General features: G+C 35.9%; 1 protein-coding gene across 3 annotated transcripts in view; it reads left to right on the forward strand.

The window, feature by feature from the left end:
• The window catches only part of HOATZ (HOATZ cilia and flagella associated protein), a 46,011-nt gene extending 25,102 nt beyond the window's left edge, over positions 1-20,909 (forward strand). The window contains exons 5-8 of one of the 3 annotated variants that reach the window (XR_005217560.1): positions 18,024-18,083; positions 18,560-18,612; positions 20,409-20,483; positions 20,725-20,857. Coding sequence is in view for 2 of the 3 variants with exons in the window: in XM_037841385.1 (XP_037697313.1) it covers positions 18,024-18,083; positions 18,560-18,612; positions 20,725-20,782 (171 nt within the window). In the remaining variant the exon portion in view is untranslated. The other 2 variants (XM_037841385.1, XM_037841388.1) reach the window with 2 other exon arrangements.
• Positions 20,910-21,272: the final 363 nt, after the last annotated feature.

The following is a 21,272-nucleotide window of genomic DNA, read 5'->3' on the forward strand; positions in this document are numbered from 1 at the left end:
GGACTCATAATAAATTCATAGATTAAATCCATAGTTGAAGCATTCTGTTATCAAAATCAACAAGGCATACTGCTTTTTGGAATCAAGTCCAAATGTGAGATTTTTACCAAAATATAATTTTACCTTAAGCTTATCATAATTGTCACCTTCCTCTAGATTGCATTGGTAACATAGAAGAGAAATGGAACCCACTAAAGTTTTAGATTTTGCGTAGGATAAAAACTAAAATTCTCTAGTTCTACTATTGGACAGTTAACTCCCAATTCATTGGCATAGAATCAAAAATAAAATTCTGAAGCCTGAATTAAAAAACAAAATCAGATAATGTCCTCAACCTCTGTTAAACCTTTATTCATTGGTCTTTAGGAGGGGCAGAAACTGCTTAGGCAATATTCTAAGTTTAAATATAATTCCCATCTTATAGTTACTTGTAATCAAATATCCTACATAAATACTTAGTTTACATTAAATAAGATCTTAGAAAGCTCATCGGTTTATAAGTGTCACTATAATTCAACTACTGTTTACCCTTTAACAGTATTTTCTGTAAAGTGCTACATGATACATTAAAATAAATAAATCATTAACTTTGATCCAAGCCAACCCCAAACTGGGTTAGGTTCCCCTGCTGTGGCTTCCCATAGCACACATTTTCTACTAGAATGTAAATTTTTCTGTGAGAGCAGAAACTGTATTTCTCTTTCTCACCATAATCAATTCTAATTAATTCTTCATTTTTAATATGAAGATTGAGTGTAGAAAACATTCTGTCACTGTATGTGTGTGTGTGTGTGTGTGTAAATATTCAGAATCACTAGTATGTGTTTGAACTAGTATAGCAAAAGAAGCAAAAGATTTGGCGTTAAACAAAACTCGAATCAGTTTGAATCCTGGTTCTGCCTGTTACTAGTTAGTTAAGTGACCCAGAGAGAGTTCCTAATTTTATGATTGAGTTCCTTCTATCTGTAAAGATTTAATAGTAATTCCTACCTCACCATGTTGTAAGGATTAAATGAGATAACATGTAAGGAATTCACACAAGGCCTAAAACCCATAAACTCAATAATTTTTTTTTAATCTTCTCTGCTTTCCCCTTTTTTTTGTAACCCATGGTTAAAAAATAAAATTTTAGCAGCTTCAGATAGGTTTTAGTATCAATAAATCTACTGTGACCAAAGCAGTAAATCCCAAAGAATGATGAGTAGATTACTAAAGGCATGAGTATCTAAGTATCCACATCCTGTTTAGAAGAAACAGATTGGCTTGGCCATACTGGTGAAAAAAGACTCGCATGGTGTTTCTTCTTAATCATTTCTTTATCACCTGTGAAAGAAAAAATTAATTTTGCAATTTCAGCTATGGAGCAATTAACCATTTGCAGATAAAGAAAAGGCAATTCAATTTATCCTCAGTAGATGCTTAATGCCTTCTCTACAAATGTAGATTAAAAAGTGAATACCATGATGATTTTGAAGGTTTGATCAGTGATTCTTGTACTAGTCTGGGTTCTCCAGAGAAACAGAACTGACAGGAGAAGATAGATAGATAGATGGGTAGGGATATAGAGAGCTAGAATATTAAGAGATTTATTATAGGAATTTGCTCACATAACCATGGAGATTGACAAGCAGAATTCTGTAGGGTAAGTTGCAAGTTGGGAATTCCAAGGAAGCTTTTGATAAACTCCCCAGGAGGTACTGGGACTGAAGTGGAGATAGAAATTCTTCTTAATGACTGCTGAAATCTTCAGTTCTCCCTTTAAGGCCTTTAACTGATTGGATGAGATTTCTGTTATTACTAAAGGCCGTTTCCTTTGTTGATTGTAGATGCAATCAACCATAAATAGATGCAATCAACTGACTAATGATTTAAATCCACAAAATGCCCTCCCAGTAACAGTCAGGCCAGTGCTTGCTTGACCAAACAACTGGACACCATAATCTGGCCAAGTTGACACATGAGCTTGACCATCACAGTTCTCAACCAGAATATAAAAAATCAGCTGGGAAAGGTATATTTTCAACTATATAATACACTCTTTGCAGAAGGCAATAGTTCTTGAAAACCTAGAAAAAAAGCTCTAGTATAGAAGCTAAGTTACTGAAGCCAAAGCACTGTTAGAAGTGGCTAGCACAGCAATACATCCAAGGCAATACAAGGCAAATCCATTTGATGAGCTAAATGGTGACTAAAAATACTTGAGATGATAAATATGGCGCTAGTCTGTGTAAGCACTATAGGTTTGGTTTGCTTATTTATTTTGTTTCTATTTGGGGGCAGAGAAATGGGCCTGTTTTTTATTTCTTGAATCAGTTTGGTAAATTAGTTTTTTGTAGGAAATTGTCCATTTCATCTACATTTTCAAATTTATTCGTGTAAAGTATTCATTGTGTACTTTAATCATCTTTTTCATATCTTCCATATATCTAGTAGTTATCCTTTTTCATTTCTACTCACTTGAATATTTTTTTTTGAGCAATTATGCCAAGGAATTATATATTTTAGTATTCTTGTTGAAGAACAAACATTTGGTTTTATTATCCTCTATTGTATTTTTGTTTTCTTGTTATTAGTTAATGATTTTTATTACTTCCTCCTACAACTTTGGGTAAATTCCATTTTTCTAATTCCCTTCTCATTTTCTTTCTTATTTTTCAGTTTTTTCTCCTTTCTATTATAAGGATTTAATGCTATAACATCCCTCAAAGACTACTTTAGCTATATCTCACAAGCCATATACATGTCATTTAATCACTATACTTTGTTCATACATACTATGTATTATATATGGCATATTAATTATTAAATAATAATTGATAATTATTTATTATTAAATCTATAGTATTATTCCATTTTAAGTAATTTTAAATTTTCTCTTTTAATTTCTAATTTGTCCCATGTAATATTTAGTAGTGAGCATTTTAATGTCCAAATACATGAGGTCTTCTTAAGTTATCTGTTATTTATTTCAAACTTAATTAGATTAGGATCAGGAATATAGTTTGTATGATACACTGAACACTTAAAAGCTGAGACTTGCTTTATGGCCTAGAGTATGTTCACTTTTTTGTAATGCTCCAAGGACACTTAAGAATGTATATTTGATAATCGTTGGATGTAGAGTTCCATATATATCAGGTTCTTGTTATTTGTGTTCTTCACATCTTCTTTAACTTTGTTTGTTTAATATATATTACGAGAGAGTTATGTTAAAAATATTCCACTATGATAGTGGATTTTCTTTCTCCTTACAATTTTGTCATTGTTTGATTTTATTTATATTTTGAAGCTGTGTTATTAGATGCATACATATTTAGAATTATTGTATCTTCCTGGTAATTGAACTTTTTATCATTAAGTATTGATCTTCTTATTCCTAAAATGCTTTTAGCCTTAAATTCTATTTTTATTGGTATTAATATGCTACATTTTTTTTTTGATATTTGTCTATTGTATCACTTTGCATTATTGTAATTTCAATATTTCTCTGTACTTTCATTTTAGATATGTCTATTGTAAATGCCTGTAACTGTTTTATTCGTTCATTTGATTGTTTTTATTCATTCTGACATATTCAGTTATTTACAGTCATGACTACTGATGTATTTGGAATTGTTTCTGCCATCTTGTTTTTCACTTTCTTGTTCTGCTATTTCCATATTGCTGCTTTTCTCCTTCCTGCTTTCTTTTGGAGTGTGTGTGTGTATGGGTGTGTGTGTGTGTGTGTGTGTGTGTGTTTCCACTTTTTCCCTTATTATTCTCAAAGTTACATCATCAATTTTTATTATTTTAGTAATTGCCTGTAAAATTTTAATGTTCACACTTAAAGTGTAAATCTAATTGGAATTTTTACTTTGCTCCTGAACAATATAATTCCCTTCTTCCTATTATTGACATGCACTATTTTAGTACTATCTTCTTTTAGTTTTACCCCACATTGGACATTACAGTTATTGTTTTACAGAATGAATACTTTTTAGGATTTATCCTCATGTTTACTAGTATCTTTGCTTACCATTCTATTACATAGAGGATTGCATAAAATAATCCCAGAAAGGAGATGCCCAACCATCCTGGTCTTCTTGAGATGTTCCAGTTTAGCACTAAAAGTCCCACATCTAAGAAAATCCCTCAGTCACAGGCAAACCAGGACATTTGGTTGCTCTAACTCTGCCGGGAAACCCAGACTACTACCAATCTGGGATCATTTTAATTTCTTATCTTGACGTTTCCTAAACTACACAAGTAATGTAAGTTTAAGCACTAAATCCATATGAGGGCAAGGCTGTGGTTATAAATTCTCAGAGGAAACATATTTTATTTCTTTTTAGACAGTAGTCTTCTTGAACTGTAGTACTCAGAATTTAGCTCAGTTCCACATAGATGTTGACAGAGTATACTAGACTGTTATTTCTTAAAATCAGAACAGCTTGTTTTGACTAATGCAAGCAAAGTTTACATTTGTTTTTAAGCAGATATTTTACACTGTTGACTCATATTACCCAGACTGCCATCATGGCCTCTCTTTTTTAAAAATACAGTTTTATTGAGATATAGTCACATACCCTACAATCATCCACAGTGTACAATCAGTTATTCACAGTACCATCATATAGTTGTGCGTTCATCACTAGAATCAATTTTTTGAACCTTTTCCTTACTCCAAAAAAAAAAAATAATAAAAGTAAAACAGACCGCCCAAAACATTCCATCCCCCCCATCCCACCCTATTTTTCGTTTAATTTTTAATTTCCATGTAATTTAATTTTTCTACTCATCTGTCCATACACTGGATAAAGGGAGTGTGAGCCACAAGGTTTTCACAGTCACACAGTCACACCATGTAAGCTACATCGTTATGTATTGTCTTCAAGAATCAAGGCTATTGGGTTGTAGTTCAACAGCTTCAGGTATTTCCCTCCAGCCATTCCAATACCCTAAAACCTAATAAAGGATATCTGTATAGTGCATAAAATGCCCTCCAGAGTGACCGCTCAACTCCATTTGAAATCTCTCAGCCACTGAAACTTTGTTTCATTTTGTTTCCCCCTTTTGGTCAAGAAGATGTTCTCCATCCCATGATGCCTTGATGGCCTCTTAACTGGTCTCTTCACCTCCACTCTCTTTCCATTTCTAGTTCACCATGTATACCCTCCTAAGTGCTGGGCTTTATCGTGTCCCTCCCCTGCCAAAAAGTCTTCGATAGTTCCTGTCTTCTCCTAAATCAACTTAAATGACTCTACCTTTATGTCAAGGTCCTCAATATGATCCCATTAAACTTTTGTACCCTTTATACTCCTGTTCCCTCAAACAAACATTTTGCTGCAGTAAATCCAGGTTTATCACCATCTTTAGACATGCTAAGCTCTTACATACCTTCATGTCTCTGTTTATTTTTAATTAAACTGTTATCTTCTTTTTATCACTGAGCATACTTTTTGTGTTATTATCATTAAGCTTGCCCACTACTTCCCTAGCCAGCTTTTTCCCTTTGACGTATTATTTTTAAATTTATGAATTAATTATTTTAGAACTCCTTTAAGGTTCTTCTGAAATTTTTATGTGTTTTAAACTTAAAAACTTATATTAAGATTTTAGATTTAGCCATGAATTTTATGTAAACATTATTTTCCTTTATGTGCTTTTCCACATTTTCTGACATTTGTATGTGATATGTATTTATATTCAATTGGAAGAACTAAAGATTTTTTGCCATTCCCATTTGAATTAATATATTTCCTCCAGTACTTCTTATTTTATTTTCTTTATGTTTTTTCTCTCACCTTCTGCTCCTTCCCTCACTATATAACAATTATATTTTTGAGAATTACTACTTACCATGTACACTGTAAGTGTTTTACTCATATTCTAATTTAATCATTGGAAAAACTGAGAAGCATTAGGATAGCCTCCATTTTACAGATGAGGAATTTGAAGAATTCTCTAAGTATTGGGGTGATTGCCAGGTAACTAAGTAAAGAGCTGATTTTGGAATCAATTCAATATAATTCCAAGACATTCTTAAGATTAAATTCAGTAATTCAGTATGGTAGTCAAGAGAGAATTCCTTTTGGTAATGTAGATAGATGATCTGAGAGGAATAGATGCTACTTCATATTATTTTGAATGAATGTTTCACTAAAAATATTTTAGTCATAATCTAAGGAAGAAATGCAATTTTCATATGAGAACTGGGTCTTGAGAAGAAAGGGCTTGCTTTTATTTTAAAGTCTAGTGTTTATTAAGAGATTTATTTTTGTAATGGGAGATTAATGGAGGAGAAAGTTTATAATACTCTGGAGAATTTATGGACAGAATTGGTACCTCATATTTAGTGACAGTATCTTAAATATCCCTCCTTAATTTTCCTTTCCTCCCTCCAGCTGCTTTCACCAGCTAACCCATCGGCCAAAGGTTGAATCATCAGAAGTCCTCCATGCCCATACAAATCCATCCTTCTTTTTCCCACTTTTTTCCACGTTTTGGAAACATTGAAAGAAAAAAATTTTTCTCATAATTATAATAAATAATATTATCATTGCTACCATTTATTAAAGGTCCACCATATGCCAGTCATTATGGCAAACAATTTCTGTATTATCTCTAATTTTCATAACAACCTTCCTTATAGATGAGAAATCCAAAACTCAGAAGTAGTTCATTAATTTATCCAAGATCACAACCTCTAACTTATAGGAGAAACCAGGAGGTATAGTTAAGATATTACTTGCCATTAATTACACAGAATTGGGATTCAAACCCAAGTTTGATTCCACTGTTCTATATTGCCCCCTCCAGGTTGCTGGATTTTAAAAACTAAAAAGAGAACTAAGAAATTTAACTCTTGAAGTAACACTAAAAATCATTAACCATCCCTGGGACATTAAATTTATTTATTACCACACCCTAATTTCCTGGAATCAATTTTTATTCTATAAATTTTAGGAATAGTATGTAAATATAAATTAATATAATTAATATAATATAAATATATATAACATAAAGTACTGTAAAATAAACTTGACCCCTTATAGTATTATTTTAAGAATTAGCAAATTAAATACCTTGTAAATATAAAATTCCATTAATGAACCCAATCAAAACACTATGATTAGAAATGAGAATTCTTTTGTTGTTATGAACAAGTAAATTATTTTTCCCTATTAACAAGGTAAATTGTAAGGATTTTCTCTTACCACCTGAATTGTATTTAGTTATCCTTTTCTTAGAATAGTCAGCAGTGTTTTTGTTCAGATGACAAAGTTGTTTACAGTAGTTTTAAAGCATGTTATTCATTCCCAGGAAGCATGTCCGGGAACTGAAATCAAATTATACTTAAAGTTTTGTTTCTGGTGCATTATATTACATTATAAAACTGATTTGGTACTAAAAGCCATTATAATTACAAAAGGATCTGAAATCAAAGGAAGAAAATGAATGTACTTTTAATTCTGTTATTTTAGAATCTGGTAATTAAATGTTTGTCTTTTTTTATATTTTAAGCATGAAAATATAGCTTGCCTATGGATACCCAGTTGTTAAACAGAAGATAATCATAGTTTTGTTTATACAAGGTCTTACAGCACTAAACTTATCCCATTGTTTGATTTCACTTTCTAAAACTTTTTTCTTTTTGCTTAGACTAATAATTGTGTATTAGACAATGCAGTGATTTCATTCATACATCATGACTCAATCAATTCAATTCAACAGATATTCACTGAGTATCATATACAAGGCACTGCTAAGCTCTAAGGAAGGATAAAAAGATGACTAAGACTGAAAGAAAAAGACATGGTAGCAACTAACAGAGCAGGAAAAGTAAGATCAATATCATAATAAAGGTTCAGTATGGGAGCAGTTAACTCCAATTGAGTACATGTGTAATGGAAAAGTTGGAAAAGAAACCACCACTAAATACCTACATTGAAAACATTGCAGGTCTTGTCTACAGACAATATTTTATTTAATCTATAGCAACTTGAAAAGTGTTACGAAACTTAGTTGTTGAAGTATCCTGAATTTTCTTTTTCAGTAACTCATACATGATTCCTAAAATTCAAGCAAAAAGTAGAAATCCAGTCCTAAAATAAATCAATTTAAAACCCTAGAGGCTCGTAGAAGGCAAGATTCTTTTTTTTTTTTTTTTTTAATCATCATTTTATTGAGATATATTCACATACCACGCAGTCATACAAAACAAATTGTACTTTCGATTGTTTACAGTACCATTACATAGTTGTACATTCATCACCTAAATCAATCCCTGACACCTTCATTAGCACACACACAAAAATAACAAGAATAACAATTAGAGTGAAAAAGAGCTACCGAAGCAAAAAAGAACACTAGGTACCTTTGTCTGTTTGTTTGCTTCCCCTACTTTTCTACACATCCATCCATAAACTAGACAAAGTGGAGTTTGGTCCTTATGGCATTCCCAATCCCACTGTCACCCCTCATAAGCTACATTTTTATACAACTGTCTTCGAGATTCATGGGTTCTGGGTTGTAGTTTAATAGTTTCAGGTATCCACCACCAGCTACCCCAATTCTTTAGAACCTAAAAAAGGTTGTCTAAAGTGTGCGTAAGAGTGCCCACCAGAGTGATCTCTCGGCTCGTTTTGGAATCTCTCTGCCACTGAAGCTTATTTCATTTCCTTTCACATCCCCCTTTTGGTCAAGAAGATGTTCTCCATCCCACGATGCCGGGTCTACATTCCTCCCCGGGAGTCATATTCCACGTTGCCAGGGAGATTCACTTCCCTGGGTGTCTGATCCCACGTAGGGGGGAGGGCAGTGATTTCACCTTTCAAGTTGGCTTAGCCAGAGAGAGAGGGCCACATCTGAGCAACAAAGAGGCATTCAGGAGGAGACTCTTAGGCACAAATATAGGGAGGCCTAGCCTCTCCTTTGCAGCAACCATCTTCCCAAGGGTAAAACTTATGGTAGAGGGCTCAACCCATCAAACCACCAGTCCCCTATGTCTGTGGTCATGTTAGCAACCATGGAGGTGGGGTAGGCAAATACCCCTGCATTCTCCACAGGCTCCTCAAGGGGGCACTACATCTTTTTTTTTTTTTTTCCTTGTTTGTCTTTTTTCTTTTTTTTTTTTTTTTTAACTTTCCCTTCTTTTTTCAAATCAACTGTATGAAAAAAAAAGTTAAAAAGAAAACAAACATACAATAAAAGAACATTTCAAAGAGACCATAGCAAGGGAGTAAGAAAAAGACAACTAACCTAAGATAACTGCTTAACTTCCAACATGTTCCTACTTTACCCCAAGAAAGTTACATAATATAGCAACATTTCAGTGAACTTGTTCCTACTACATCCATCAGAAATTAACAGACCATAGTCATTTCTGGGCATCCCCATAACGTTAAATAGCTTATCTGTTCTTCTTGGATTATTGTTCCCCCTTCCTTAATTGCTCTCTACTGCTAGTTCCCCTACATTCTACATTATAAACCATTTGTTTTACATTTTTCAAAGTTCACATTAGTGGTAGCATATAATATTTCTCTTTTTGTGCCTGGCTTATTTCGCTCAGCATTATGTCTTCAAGGTTCATCCATGTTGTCATATGTTTCACGAGATCGTTCCTTCTTACTGCCGCGTAGTATTCCATCGTGTGTATATACCACATTTTATTTATCCACTCATCTGTTGAAGGACATTTGGGTTGTTTCCATCTCTTGGCAATTGTGAATAATGCTGCTATGAACATTGGCGTGCAGATATCTGTTCGTGTCACTGCTTTCCGATCTTCCGGGTATATACCGAGAAGTGCAATCGCTGGATCGAATGGTAGCTCTATATCTAGTTTTCTAAGGAACTGCCAGACTGACTTCCAGAGTGGCTGAACCATTATACAGTCCCACCAACAATGAATAAGAGTTCCAATTTCTCCACATCCCCTCCAGCATTTGTAGTTTCCTGTTTGTTTAATGGCAGCCATTCTAACCGGTGTTAGATGGTATCTCATTGTGGTCTTAATTTGCATCTCTCTAATAGCTAGTGAAGCTGAACATTTTTTCATGTGTTTCTTGGCCATTTGTAATTCCTCTTCAGAGAACTGTCTTTTCATATCTTTTGCCCATTTTATAATTGGGCTGTCTGTACTATTGTCATTGAGTTGTAGGATTTCTTTGTATATGCAAGATATCAGTCTTTTGTCAGATACATGGTTTCCAAAAATTTTTTCCCATTGAGTTGGCTGCCTCTTTACCTTTTTGAGAAATTCCTTTGAGGTGCAGAAACTTCTAAGCTTGAGGAGTTCCCATTTATCTATTTTCTCTTTTGTTGCTTGTGCTTTGGGTGTAAAGTCTAGGAAGTGGCCTCCTAATACAAGGTCTTGAAGATGTTTTCCTACATTATCTTCTAGGAGTTTTATGGTACTTTCTTTTATATTGAGATCTTTGGTCCATTTTGAGTTAATTTTTGTGTAGGGGGTGAGGTAGGGGTCCTCTTTCATTCTTTTGGATATGGATATCCAACTCTCCCAGCCCCATTTGTTGAAAAGACCATTATGGCTCAGTTCGGTGACTTTGGGGGCCTTATCAAAGATCAGTCGGCCATAGATCTGAGGGTCTATCTCTGAATTCTCAATTCGATTCCATTGATCTATATGTCTATCTTTGTGCCAGTACCATGCTGTTTTGACAACTGTGGCTTTATAATAAGCTTCAAAGTCAGGGAGTGTAAGTCCTCCCACTTCGTTTTTCTTTTTTAGAGTGTCTTTAGCAATTCGAGGCATCTTCCCTTTCCAAATAAATTTGATAACTAGCTTTTCCAAGTCTGCAAAGTAGGTTGTTGGAATTTTGATTGGGATTGCATTGAATCTGTAGATGAGTTTGGGTAGAATTGACATCTTAATGACATTTAGCCTTCCTATCCATGAACATGGAATATTTTTCCATCTTTTAAGGTCCCCTTCTATTTCTTTTAGTAGAGTTATGTAGTTTTCTTTGTATAGGTCTTTTACATCTTTGGTTAAGTTTATTCCTAGGTACTTGATTTTTTTAGTTGCTATTGAAAATGGTATCTTTTTCTTGAGTGTCTCTTCAGTTTGTTCATTTCTAGCATATAGAAACATTACTGACTTATGTGCATTAACCTTGTATCCCGCTACTTTGCTAAATTTGTTTATTAGCTCTAGTAGGTGTATCGTTGATTTCTCAGGGTTTTCTAGATATAAGATCATATCATCTGCAAACAATGACAGTTTTACTTCTTCTTTTCCAATTTGGATGCCTTTTATTTCTTTGTCTTGCCGGATTGCCCTGGCTAGCACTTCCAGCACAATGTTGAATAACAGTGGTGACAGCGGGCATCCTTGTCTTGTTCCTGATCTTAGAGGGAAGGCTTTCAGTCTCTCACCATTGAGTACTATGCTGGCTGTGGGTTTTTCATATATGCTCTTTATCATGTTGAGGAAGTTTCCTTCAATTCCTACCTTTTGAAGTGTTTTTATCAAAAAGGGATGTTGGATTTTGTCAAATGCTTTTTCAGCATCTATTGAGATGATCAATTGATTTTTCCCTTTCGAGTTTTTAATGTGTTGTAATACATTGATTGTTTTTCTTATGTTGAACCATCCTTGCATGCCTGGAATGAACCCCACTTGGTCATGGTGTATGATTTTTTAATGTGTCTTTGGATTCGATTTGCAAGTATTTTGTTGAGGATTTTTGCATCTATATTCATTAGGGAGATTGGCCGGTAGTTTTCCTTTTTTGTAGCATCTTTGCCTGGTTTTGGTATTAGATTGATGTTAGCTTCATAAAATGAGTTAGGTAGTGTTCCATTTTTTTCAATGTTTTGAAAGAGTTTGAGTAAGATTGGTGTCAGATCTTTCTGGAAAGTTTGGTAGAATTCCCCTGTGAAGCCATCTGGCCCTGGGCATTTATTTGTGGGAAGATTTTTGATGACTGATTGGATCTCTTTGCTTGTGATGGGTTGGTTGAGGTCTTCTATTTCTTCTCTGGTCAGTCTAGGTTGTTCATATGTTTCCAGGAAATTGTCCATTTCTTCTACATTATCCAGTTTGTTGCCATACAGTTGTTCATAATATCCTCTTATAATTTTTTTAATTTCTTCAGGATCTGCAGTTATGTCACCTTTTTCATTCATTATTTTGTTTATATGGGTCTTCTCTCTTTTTGATTTTGTCAGTCTAGCTAGGGGCTTGTCAATCTTGTTGATCTTCTCAAAGAACCAACTTTTGGTGATATTTATCCTTTCTATTGTTTTTTTGTTCTCTATGTCATTTATTTCTGCTTTAATCCTTGTTATTTCTTTTCTTGTACTTGGTTTAGGATTGGTTTGCTGTTCATTTTCTAGCTTCTTCAGTTGATCCATTAGTTCTTTGATTTTGGCTCTTTCTTCCTTTTAATATATGCGTTTAGTGCTATAAATTTCCCCCTTAGCACTGCTTTTGCTGCATCCCATAGGTTTTGGTATGTTGTGTTCTCATTTTCATTCGTCTCTATATATTTAGCAATTTCTCTTGCTATTTCTTCTTTAACCCACTGATTGTTTAGGAGTGTGTTGTTTAACCTCCAGGTATTTGTGAATTTTCTAAGTCTCTGATGGTTATTGACTTCTAATTGTATTCCATTGTGGTCAGAGAATGTGCTTTGTATAATTTCAATCTTTTTAAATTTATTGAGGCTTGTTTTATGTCCCAGCATATGATCTATTCTGGAGAAAGTTCCGTGAGCACTAGAAAAGTATGTGTATCCTGGTGATTTGGGATGTAATGTCCTGTAGATGTCTGTTAAATCTAATTCATTTATCAGATTGTTTAGGTTTTCAATTTCCTTATTGGTCTTCTGTCTGGTTGATCTATCTATAGGAGAGAGTGATGTGTTGAAGTCTCCCACAATTATTGTGGAAACATCAATTGCTTCCTTTAGTTTTGCCAATGTTTCTCTCATGTATTTTGTGGCACCTTGATTGGGTGCATAGACATTTACGATTGTTATTTCTTCTTGCTGAATTGCCCCTTTTATTAGTATGTAGTGGCCTTCTTTGTCTCTCAAAACATCCCTGCATTTGAAGTCTATTTTATCTGAGATTAATATTGCTACACCTGCTTTCTTTTGGCTGTAGCTTGCATGAAATATTTTTTTCCATCCTTTCACTTTCAGTTTCTTTGTGTCCCTGTGTCTAAGATGAGTCTCTTGTATGCAACATATTGATGGTTCATTTTTTTTGATCCATTCTGCGAATCTATATCTTTTAATTGGGGAGTTTAATCCATTTACATTCAACGTTAAAACCGTGAAGGCATTTCTTGAATCGGCCATCTTATCCTTTGGATTATGTTTGCCATATTTTTCCCTCTCTCTATTAATATCCTTTATTGTACCCATACCGAATCTCTTTAGTACTGAACCTTTCTCCAAGTCTCTCTGTCCTGTCTTTGTTTCTCTGTCTGTAGGGCTCCCTTTAGTATCTCCAGTAGGGCAGGTCTCTTGTTAGCAAATTCTCTCAGCATTTCTTTGTCTGTGAAAAATTTAAGCTCTCCCTCAAATTTGAAGGAGAGCTTTGCTGGATAAAGTATTCTTGGCTGGAAATTTTTCTCACTCAGAGTTTTAAATATATCGTGCCACTGCCTTCTCGCCTCCATGGTGGCTGCTGAGTAGTCACTACTTAGTCTTATGCTGTTTCCTTTGTATGTGGTGAATTGCTTTTCTCTTGCTGCTTTCAGAACTTGCTCCTTCTCTTCTATGTTTGACAGTGTGATCAGTATATGTCTCGGAGTGGGTTTATTTGGATTTATTCTATTTGGAGTTCGCTGAGCATTTATGATTTGTGTATTTATGTTGTTTAGAAGATTTGGGAAGTTTTCCCCAACAATTTCTTTGAATACTCTTCCTAGACCTTTACCCTTTTCTTCCCCTTCTGGGACACCAATGAGTCTTATATTTGGACGTTTCATATTATCTATCATATCCCTGAGGTCCATTTCGAGTTTTTCAATTTTTTTCCCCATTCTTTCTTTTATGCTTTCATTTTCCATTCTGTCATCTTCCAGGTCACTGATTCGTTGTTCAACTTCCTCTAGTCTTGTACTATGAGTGTCCAGAATCTTTTTAATTTGGTCAACAGTTTCTTTAATTTCCATAAGATCATCCATTTTTTTATTTAGTCTTGCAATGTCTTCTTTATGCTCTTCTAGGGTCTTCTTGATTTCCTTCATATCCCGTACTATGGTCTCATTGTTCATCTTTAGTTCTTTGAGTAGCTGCTCTAGGTGTGTCTCTTCTGGTCTTTTGATTTGGGTGCTTGGGCTTGGGTTATCCATATCGTCTGGTTTTTTCATATGCTTTATAATTTTCTGTTGTTTTTGGCCTCGTGGCATTTGCTGACCTTGATAGGGTTCTTTTAGGGTTTGTAGACCAGTTGAAGTCCTTATCTCTAATTTATCAGATCTACAGCTTCGTGGAGTACACTTTCTCTTACTAACCAGCAGGTGGCGTCCACGAGCCACCTGTTCTCCACAAGCCAGATCTCCCCTGCTTAGCCTTTTTGGTGAGTGGGGGAGTGAGTCTTGTGGGGCCCAATTGGTGTCCCAAGCTTGCGTGTGTAGTTGGTGTTGCCTGCCCTGTATGTGGGGCGTGTTTCTGGGCAGTCGGGGAGGGGGGGTGGCCCTAACAGTCAAATCTCCCTGATGATCCTAGAGTTTTAAAGCTACTGCAATAGTCTAATCCTTCAGTTCACTCCTGCCACAGTTTGTCTCTGCCACTGACCCACAAGTGTTTGGTATTGGCGTATGGCTCCTGAGACTTGCAAGTGGGCCCCTCTTCCAGGCTGTGCACCCCGGGTCCTCTGTTGAGGGATGACTGTGCTATGTCACAGGTGAGTGCCGTCCCCCCAGGGCAGTTCTGGGCTGCTGGGCTGTGTTGGGAGGCTCCCAGTCTGCTCAAATGATGGCTGAATGGGGCTCTGTTAATTCACACTGCTCCCCCTTCCCAGCTCTGGGACATTCAGCTGAGGTTGCAGGGAAGGCTAATGTCCACGCCCAGTTTTGTGGTGTGTGCCTGTTATTTGAAGCACTTCCGTCACACTGGGTTGTCTGGGGCAGCTCTGGGCTATGGGGCTGGCGATGGGCAGGAGTGTTTCCTGTCCACCAGGATGGTGGCTGTGAGCGGACACCCCCCTTTTCTTGGGAAGTTGTGTTGTTTAGTGAATTTTCTCAGCCACTGGATTATTGCCTTTTGTCTCAGAGCTCTCTTAGTTCTGCTCTTGACTTGACGTGCCCAAATTTCAATTCTTTGAAGCTTTCTGTATTGAGCTTCTTAGAGTAATTGTTTTAGAAAAAGCAAAAAGGATTTAAAAAAAAAAAAAAAAAAAAAAAACCAAAAAAAAAACGGCCCCCCTCAGAGATCTAATGGGTTATTGAAATGCTAATAGACAAAGCAACCAGGGCCATTAAGGAAAGGTGCACAGGGCAGAGAGATCAGCCTTGCTTCGGGATTTGCATATGCGCCTCAAGGCCTGATCTCCTCCCTTCCCCTTTCTGTGTTCACCAGAACTCCAAAAATCCTCTGCTTTTATTTTGGAGTTTTTCGTGTTGTTTTTTTTCTATGCCTGTCTCCTCTCTGCTGGGCTGGCTGCTCTCAGAGTCTCTGGTGTCTGGTCTCAGTCTATCTATGGTTGGATTTTGAATCAGTAGAATGAGTTTCCGATAAGAGCAGCCACTGCAATTCTCCCTTCTCCTTCCTGGAGCTGACAGCCCCTCCTCCCCTGGGACTGAGCCTGGCAGGGAGGGGCGCGGGTCCCCTGGCTGCAAAAACTTACAGATTTCGCTGATCTCAGCAGTTCCACGTTTTCATGAGTGTTGTATGAAGTATGCCCAAAGACAGATTGCTCTGTGGTGTCCAGTCCACGCAGTTCCTGGCTTTTTACCTACTTTCCTGGAGGAGTAACTAAAACATACAGCTCACCAGTCTGCCATCTTGCCCCGCCCTCCAGAAGGCAAGATTCTTAAGACTTGAACAGAGTGAGGGAAAGCAGAGGCGCCCATTGCCTGTGGTCCAGCTGATAAGGACAGCCGCTGGCAGCAACGACAACGCTCATGTATGTCTGCGGGGTATGCCTGAGGCCCCCAGCTCCCCCTGCAGCTGAGCCATCAGGACTAAGACCTGGGGTCCTCCTGAGGAATTACTTTGCAGTGCACCTGCCTCCAGGCTTTGCACATGCTGTTTCCTCTGCCTTAAAGCTTTCTGCCCCACCATTATTTAGCAATTATCAGTTTCACGTCTAAGCTTGGAACTCACCTCCTCTGGGACTTCTCTGAGCACCCCCACCTAGTCTGAATTGAGTTCTTTAGTTCTCTAATTGCACCCTATACTAACCCCACTGTAGAACCTTTGAAGCTATTTACATGTCTTTTTTCTCCACAAGTCTGCAATCACCTTGCAGGCAGTGATTATGTCTCTTCCACCCTTTAGCACATGGTTAGGTGCTCAAGAAATTCAAGTGGATGGATGGATGGATGGATGAATGGATGGATGGATGGATGGTTGGTTGGATGGATGACTCAGCCATGACAATTCTCAGTAATTTGCTTCTAGTCTTGATTTAAACAGAGCTTCTTTCATTTTATTTGGCCACCTGAAGCTACAAGTTTTATTTGTCAGACCCTCCAGTTTTTCTTTTATTCTCAAATACTCCAGATGTGATTTTCTGCCTAGCTAACTGAACATAGCTGGATTCTATTTAAAAGTTTTGTATCTATAATTATCTATTTTTATGTAGTCTATATCTTTTATTATTATTATTATTATTATTATTATTATTATTATTACAGCAGTTGTCTTGACAGATGTTCATGCCTGTACCAAATGAGTTGTTTTACATTTAGAAAAACTTGCCTGAGAATATGTATTTCTCATTGTCTGAGTCAGAGAAAGGAGAGATGAGAGAAAAAGGCTTTGTTCTCATATACAAGCCACTAAGAAAAGCCCTCTGAACGGTAGACCTAGATGGTGTTAGCTGTTTGAGCTTGCTGATCTGGTATCTTGCCACCATTTAATGTCAATTTACTGTAGCAGTTAGTAGGCTGGGCCTTGGTGCCAGATGGAGCTAGGATTAAATCCAGTTCTGTCACTTCATAGCTTGAGTAAGTTATTTAACCTTACTAAGTGTCAGTTGCCTTATTTTTCTTTTTTAATCTTCATTTTATTGAGATATATTCACATACCACGCAGTCATACAAAACAAATCGTACATTCGATTGTTCACAGTACCATTACATAGTTGTACATTCATCACCTAAATCAATCCCTGACACCTTCATTAGCACACACACAAAAATAACAAGAATAATAATTAAAGTGAAAAAGAGCAATTGAAGTAAGAAAGAACACTGGGTACCTTTGTCTGTTTGTTTGTTTGTTTCCTTCCCCTATTTTTCTACTCGTCCATCCATAAACTAGACAAAGTGGAGTGTGGTCCTTATGGCTTTCCCAATCCCATTGTCACCCCTCATAAGCTACATTTTTATACAACTGTCTTCGAGATTCATGGGTTCTGGGTTGTAGTTTGATAGTTTCAGGTATCCACCACCAGCTACCCCAATTCTTTAGAACCTAAAAAGGGTTGTCTAAATTGTGCATAAGAGTGCCCACCAGAGTGACCTCTCAGCTCCTTTTGGCAGTTGCCTTATTTTTAAATGGAGTAATAGTAGTGGTTGTAAGACATAAATGGCACAATGTACAAAAAGTTGTTAGCATAGTTCATGTAGAAAAAGCTTAATAAAAGTTAACTTTTATTAGATGGGGAAAAAAACTCCATTTAGGATCAAAACCAAATTATTTTTACAAATTATTCCTCTGTTACATATTTTTGTATTGAAATAAAACTATAACTCCTTCATGAAAAAAAATAGCATTTTAAAATTCTGCCAAAGAATGTAAGAAAGAAGTGGAAGAAATTCTACCCTCTACTGGCACAATTCTTTATCATTAGTCAAAAGACTCATCCACTTTTTTTTTCTTTGATTTAAACAGGCTAAAAGGAGAGATGAGATTCTCCAACTCTTAAGAAAACAAAGAGAAGAAAGGATCATGGTGAGACTGATAGGCATTCAGATATGTCTGTCTGGAGTTAGGCTGTGGGGCAGCTTCTCAGAGGTTTTATAGATTGGCCCATTAAATCTAGGTACCATGGACCAGATGTTTCCATAAACTGGAGGTGAAGTATATAGAATGCACTTAATTTGGCAGTTCTTGATAAACCAAAGATATCTTCAGCGTTTGCAGCTCTGCTGGTGTGGGGGAGAAGGTACTATTGTCAGTGGAGCTTATTGTTCACACATGATAAAGCTGTGCTGTGAACTTACAGATATATAAACACACACTTTCCTGAATGAACCCCAAATTCTCTAATATGGAGTATTTCTGATCCCACAGTTTCTAAATTTAAGAGGCTAATCTGTATAAACTCTGTGATGATTTTACCTCAGTTTTTTTCAAGTGAGTAAATTTCAGTCAACGCAAGAAGTGATATTGTTCCTTTTTGGTTTTTGTTTTGTTCTATTTTTTAGAAAGAACTGATTTCCCTTCCTTATAAACCAAAGGCCAAAGTACACAAAACAAAGTAAGTTTACTTCTGTCAATATTCTCTACTTTCTAGTTATAGTGTAGAGAAGCACTTTGTTTTTTCTGACTCACTTTGCTCCCTATTCCAAATCTTTTAAAAACCAACCCCTGTAGTAGGAATTTCTTGCCTTGGATAAACTTTCTTCTCCTCAGAGACATTAAAGCCTGTATGCCCACTTGCATATCTGTGGAATTTATACAAGCATAAGTTGGTGCAAACAGAACAGACCAGCCTTGAATTTCTGTATACATTGTCTCTCTATCCCTTCTCATCCCAGGCTCTTGTAGTAACCTGCCATCATGTCCTCCCACCTCCACTCTCTCCCACTCACACCTACTCCCACCATCGTTAGAAGACCAGCAGGTCTTGTAGATCACCAGCTACGAAACCATCAACAACATATCTAAGCTTCCCAAGACTAAGATCATGTAGCAACTGCTTTACAGTCTCACAGTGACAGGTTACTAGCCTAATCCTTGGAATAATATTAGAAGGGTACCAGGCACATTGTCTAGAAGATTTTAAAGGAAACTAGCTATCACCAGATAATCATTTTTTTTAAAAACCCTAATAAACAATCTTTTCTTTTTGGATTATGACTGGAAACCGATCTGCCTAACAACATTAATTTGGGAAGTATTTATTTGTATACTAGATTCAGAGAAGAACAGTCAGAAAGTAATAGAATTATGATTCTAATATCATTTGTATTGAAGCTGACTCCCTTTAATGTTATCAAGATAATACCCTTAAAGAAGAATGAATATTTTGACACTAAAAAAAAAAAAAAAACTCATTGGAAAAAATGAAAATATCATTTAATCACTCAGCTATATATTGACAACACAGTGTTCAGCTACTTAATTTTTTGCTTTTTAAGCCAGGTGATTTAACATAGCTTCCAAGGGTGGAGCAAAACTAGATCAATTGAAAGATTCACAGATCTGATGTAAACAGTGGGTGAAGATACTACTTGAGTAGCATCAACAAATATGTCTGAGTGCCCTAGATCTCTGGGTCTACTTTTTCAGGGATGACTCAGAACATGCCTGCTGCTATCCATGTTGATCCGCCCTGAGAGTATAACATTATTTCACAGCTCCAGCAGATAATTCCCTTAATATTTGTAATGCTTAGTTATTTTACTCCTTTTGTATATTGACACCATGCTTAGTCCCCCTCCTCTATCCTGAAGCCTCTGAACTTCACTCCATCTCACCATGGTATCTCCTCCCTCTGAACTTCTTATACTTGTATTGTCTGTACCATTCTTCTGGCAATTAATCATGCTATGCTTTGAGCCAATATTTTATATTATTCAATTCTTATTTTCTCTTAAATTGTTATTTAGCTTTTCATATATTTGTGTCTTGTCTCATAACTATATTTTAAGCTGCATGAGAAATTGGGTCACCCATAACACAGTGCCCAGATGTAGGAATTCATAAAATATTTGTAACAAAAAAAGTTTAGGTCAAAAATATCATGCAGTTCAGTATTAAAGTGATGTTTTATACTGTACATTAATTTAGAAACATTTTTAAGTGGGTAAATATTTTAGACACAATTGTAAAATCCTTTAACTTTTCCCTCTTTTTTCTTGCCCCACCCCATCCTTTCCTCTCTGCCCCAAATCTCCCTACATGCGCAGAAATACCCTTATCATCCATCCTTCAACAGCTATTCTCAGAAAAATTTTAGTATCCTTCTGCCAGAAAGAAGGAGCTAGGAAATATGTTTTAGTAGCAATAGGTTTATTAACCACACCAGGAATATTTGCATTTTAAAAACAGACTGACTGGCAGGAACAATGAGTAATCCAAAGAAATGAATTACCAATGATGAAATCACGGAAGTTTGACTCTTGGGTGAGCAAAATATATTTAAGTAGGAGGTCTCCCCTGCCCTTCAAATCACACTTCATAGTATGATGACCACTTCTCTAAAATGTAAGTTTATACTTTGTTGCAAAGCCTAATGCATATTCAGAATCCCAGGACAGTGAATTTTTTTTTTATTGGGGAAATTTTCAAAAGCTTTTTCATCTTATGACATAGTCAAAATGACAGAGTTCTATGTGTTGGAACTGATCCATGTTACTACCAACAGGAAAGTGATATCAGAGTCAGATAAACAAGATCAAGAAGAAGTCAAAGCCTTGGAATAATTTGATTGGCACATGGTACAGGATGGTTTACTCACATATCTTCATTTTTGAAACACCTACACTTATATAAGGATCATTGGGATCATTTAGTTAAAATGGATAAAAAAATAAAGATCAAATATGCAGACTTCTTGGGAATTTTGCCAATTATTGAATATTTGTGTCTCTTTTACTTCTTGGATACTACTCTGTTTGATGCTAAACAATGATGTCTCCTTCCTGTTATACATTCCCAAACTCCTATTTATCATGTTAGTATTTCAATTTCTAGATTTGACCTATATTATAAATATCAGATAAAAAGACACAGGAGAGTTACATGCCCCAACTTATAGACCATCAGGAAAAACAGTCGGGAAATAGGGAGTAAAGAGCAATCCTGAAAACTTTCAAATTTTCCTGCTTTTAAAAAAAATCTCTTTTCCAAAATTTGGTTTATTTGGTTTCTGAAACATGTCTGATGTCACTCCCAGAAATGAATTGCTTCTGG

Source organism: Choloepus didactylus, chromosome 6, assembly GCF_015220235.1.
Source record: "Choloepus didactylus isolate mChoDid1 chromosome 6, mChoDid1.pri, whole genome shotgun sequence".
Lineage (NCBI taxonomy): Eukaryota > Metazoa > Chordata > Mammalia > Pilosa > Megalonychidae > Choloepus > Choloepus didactylus.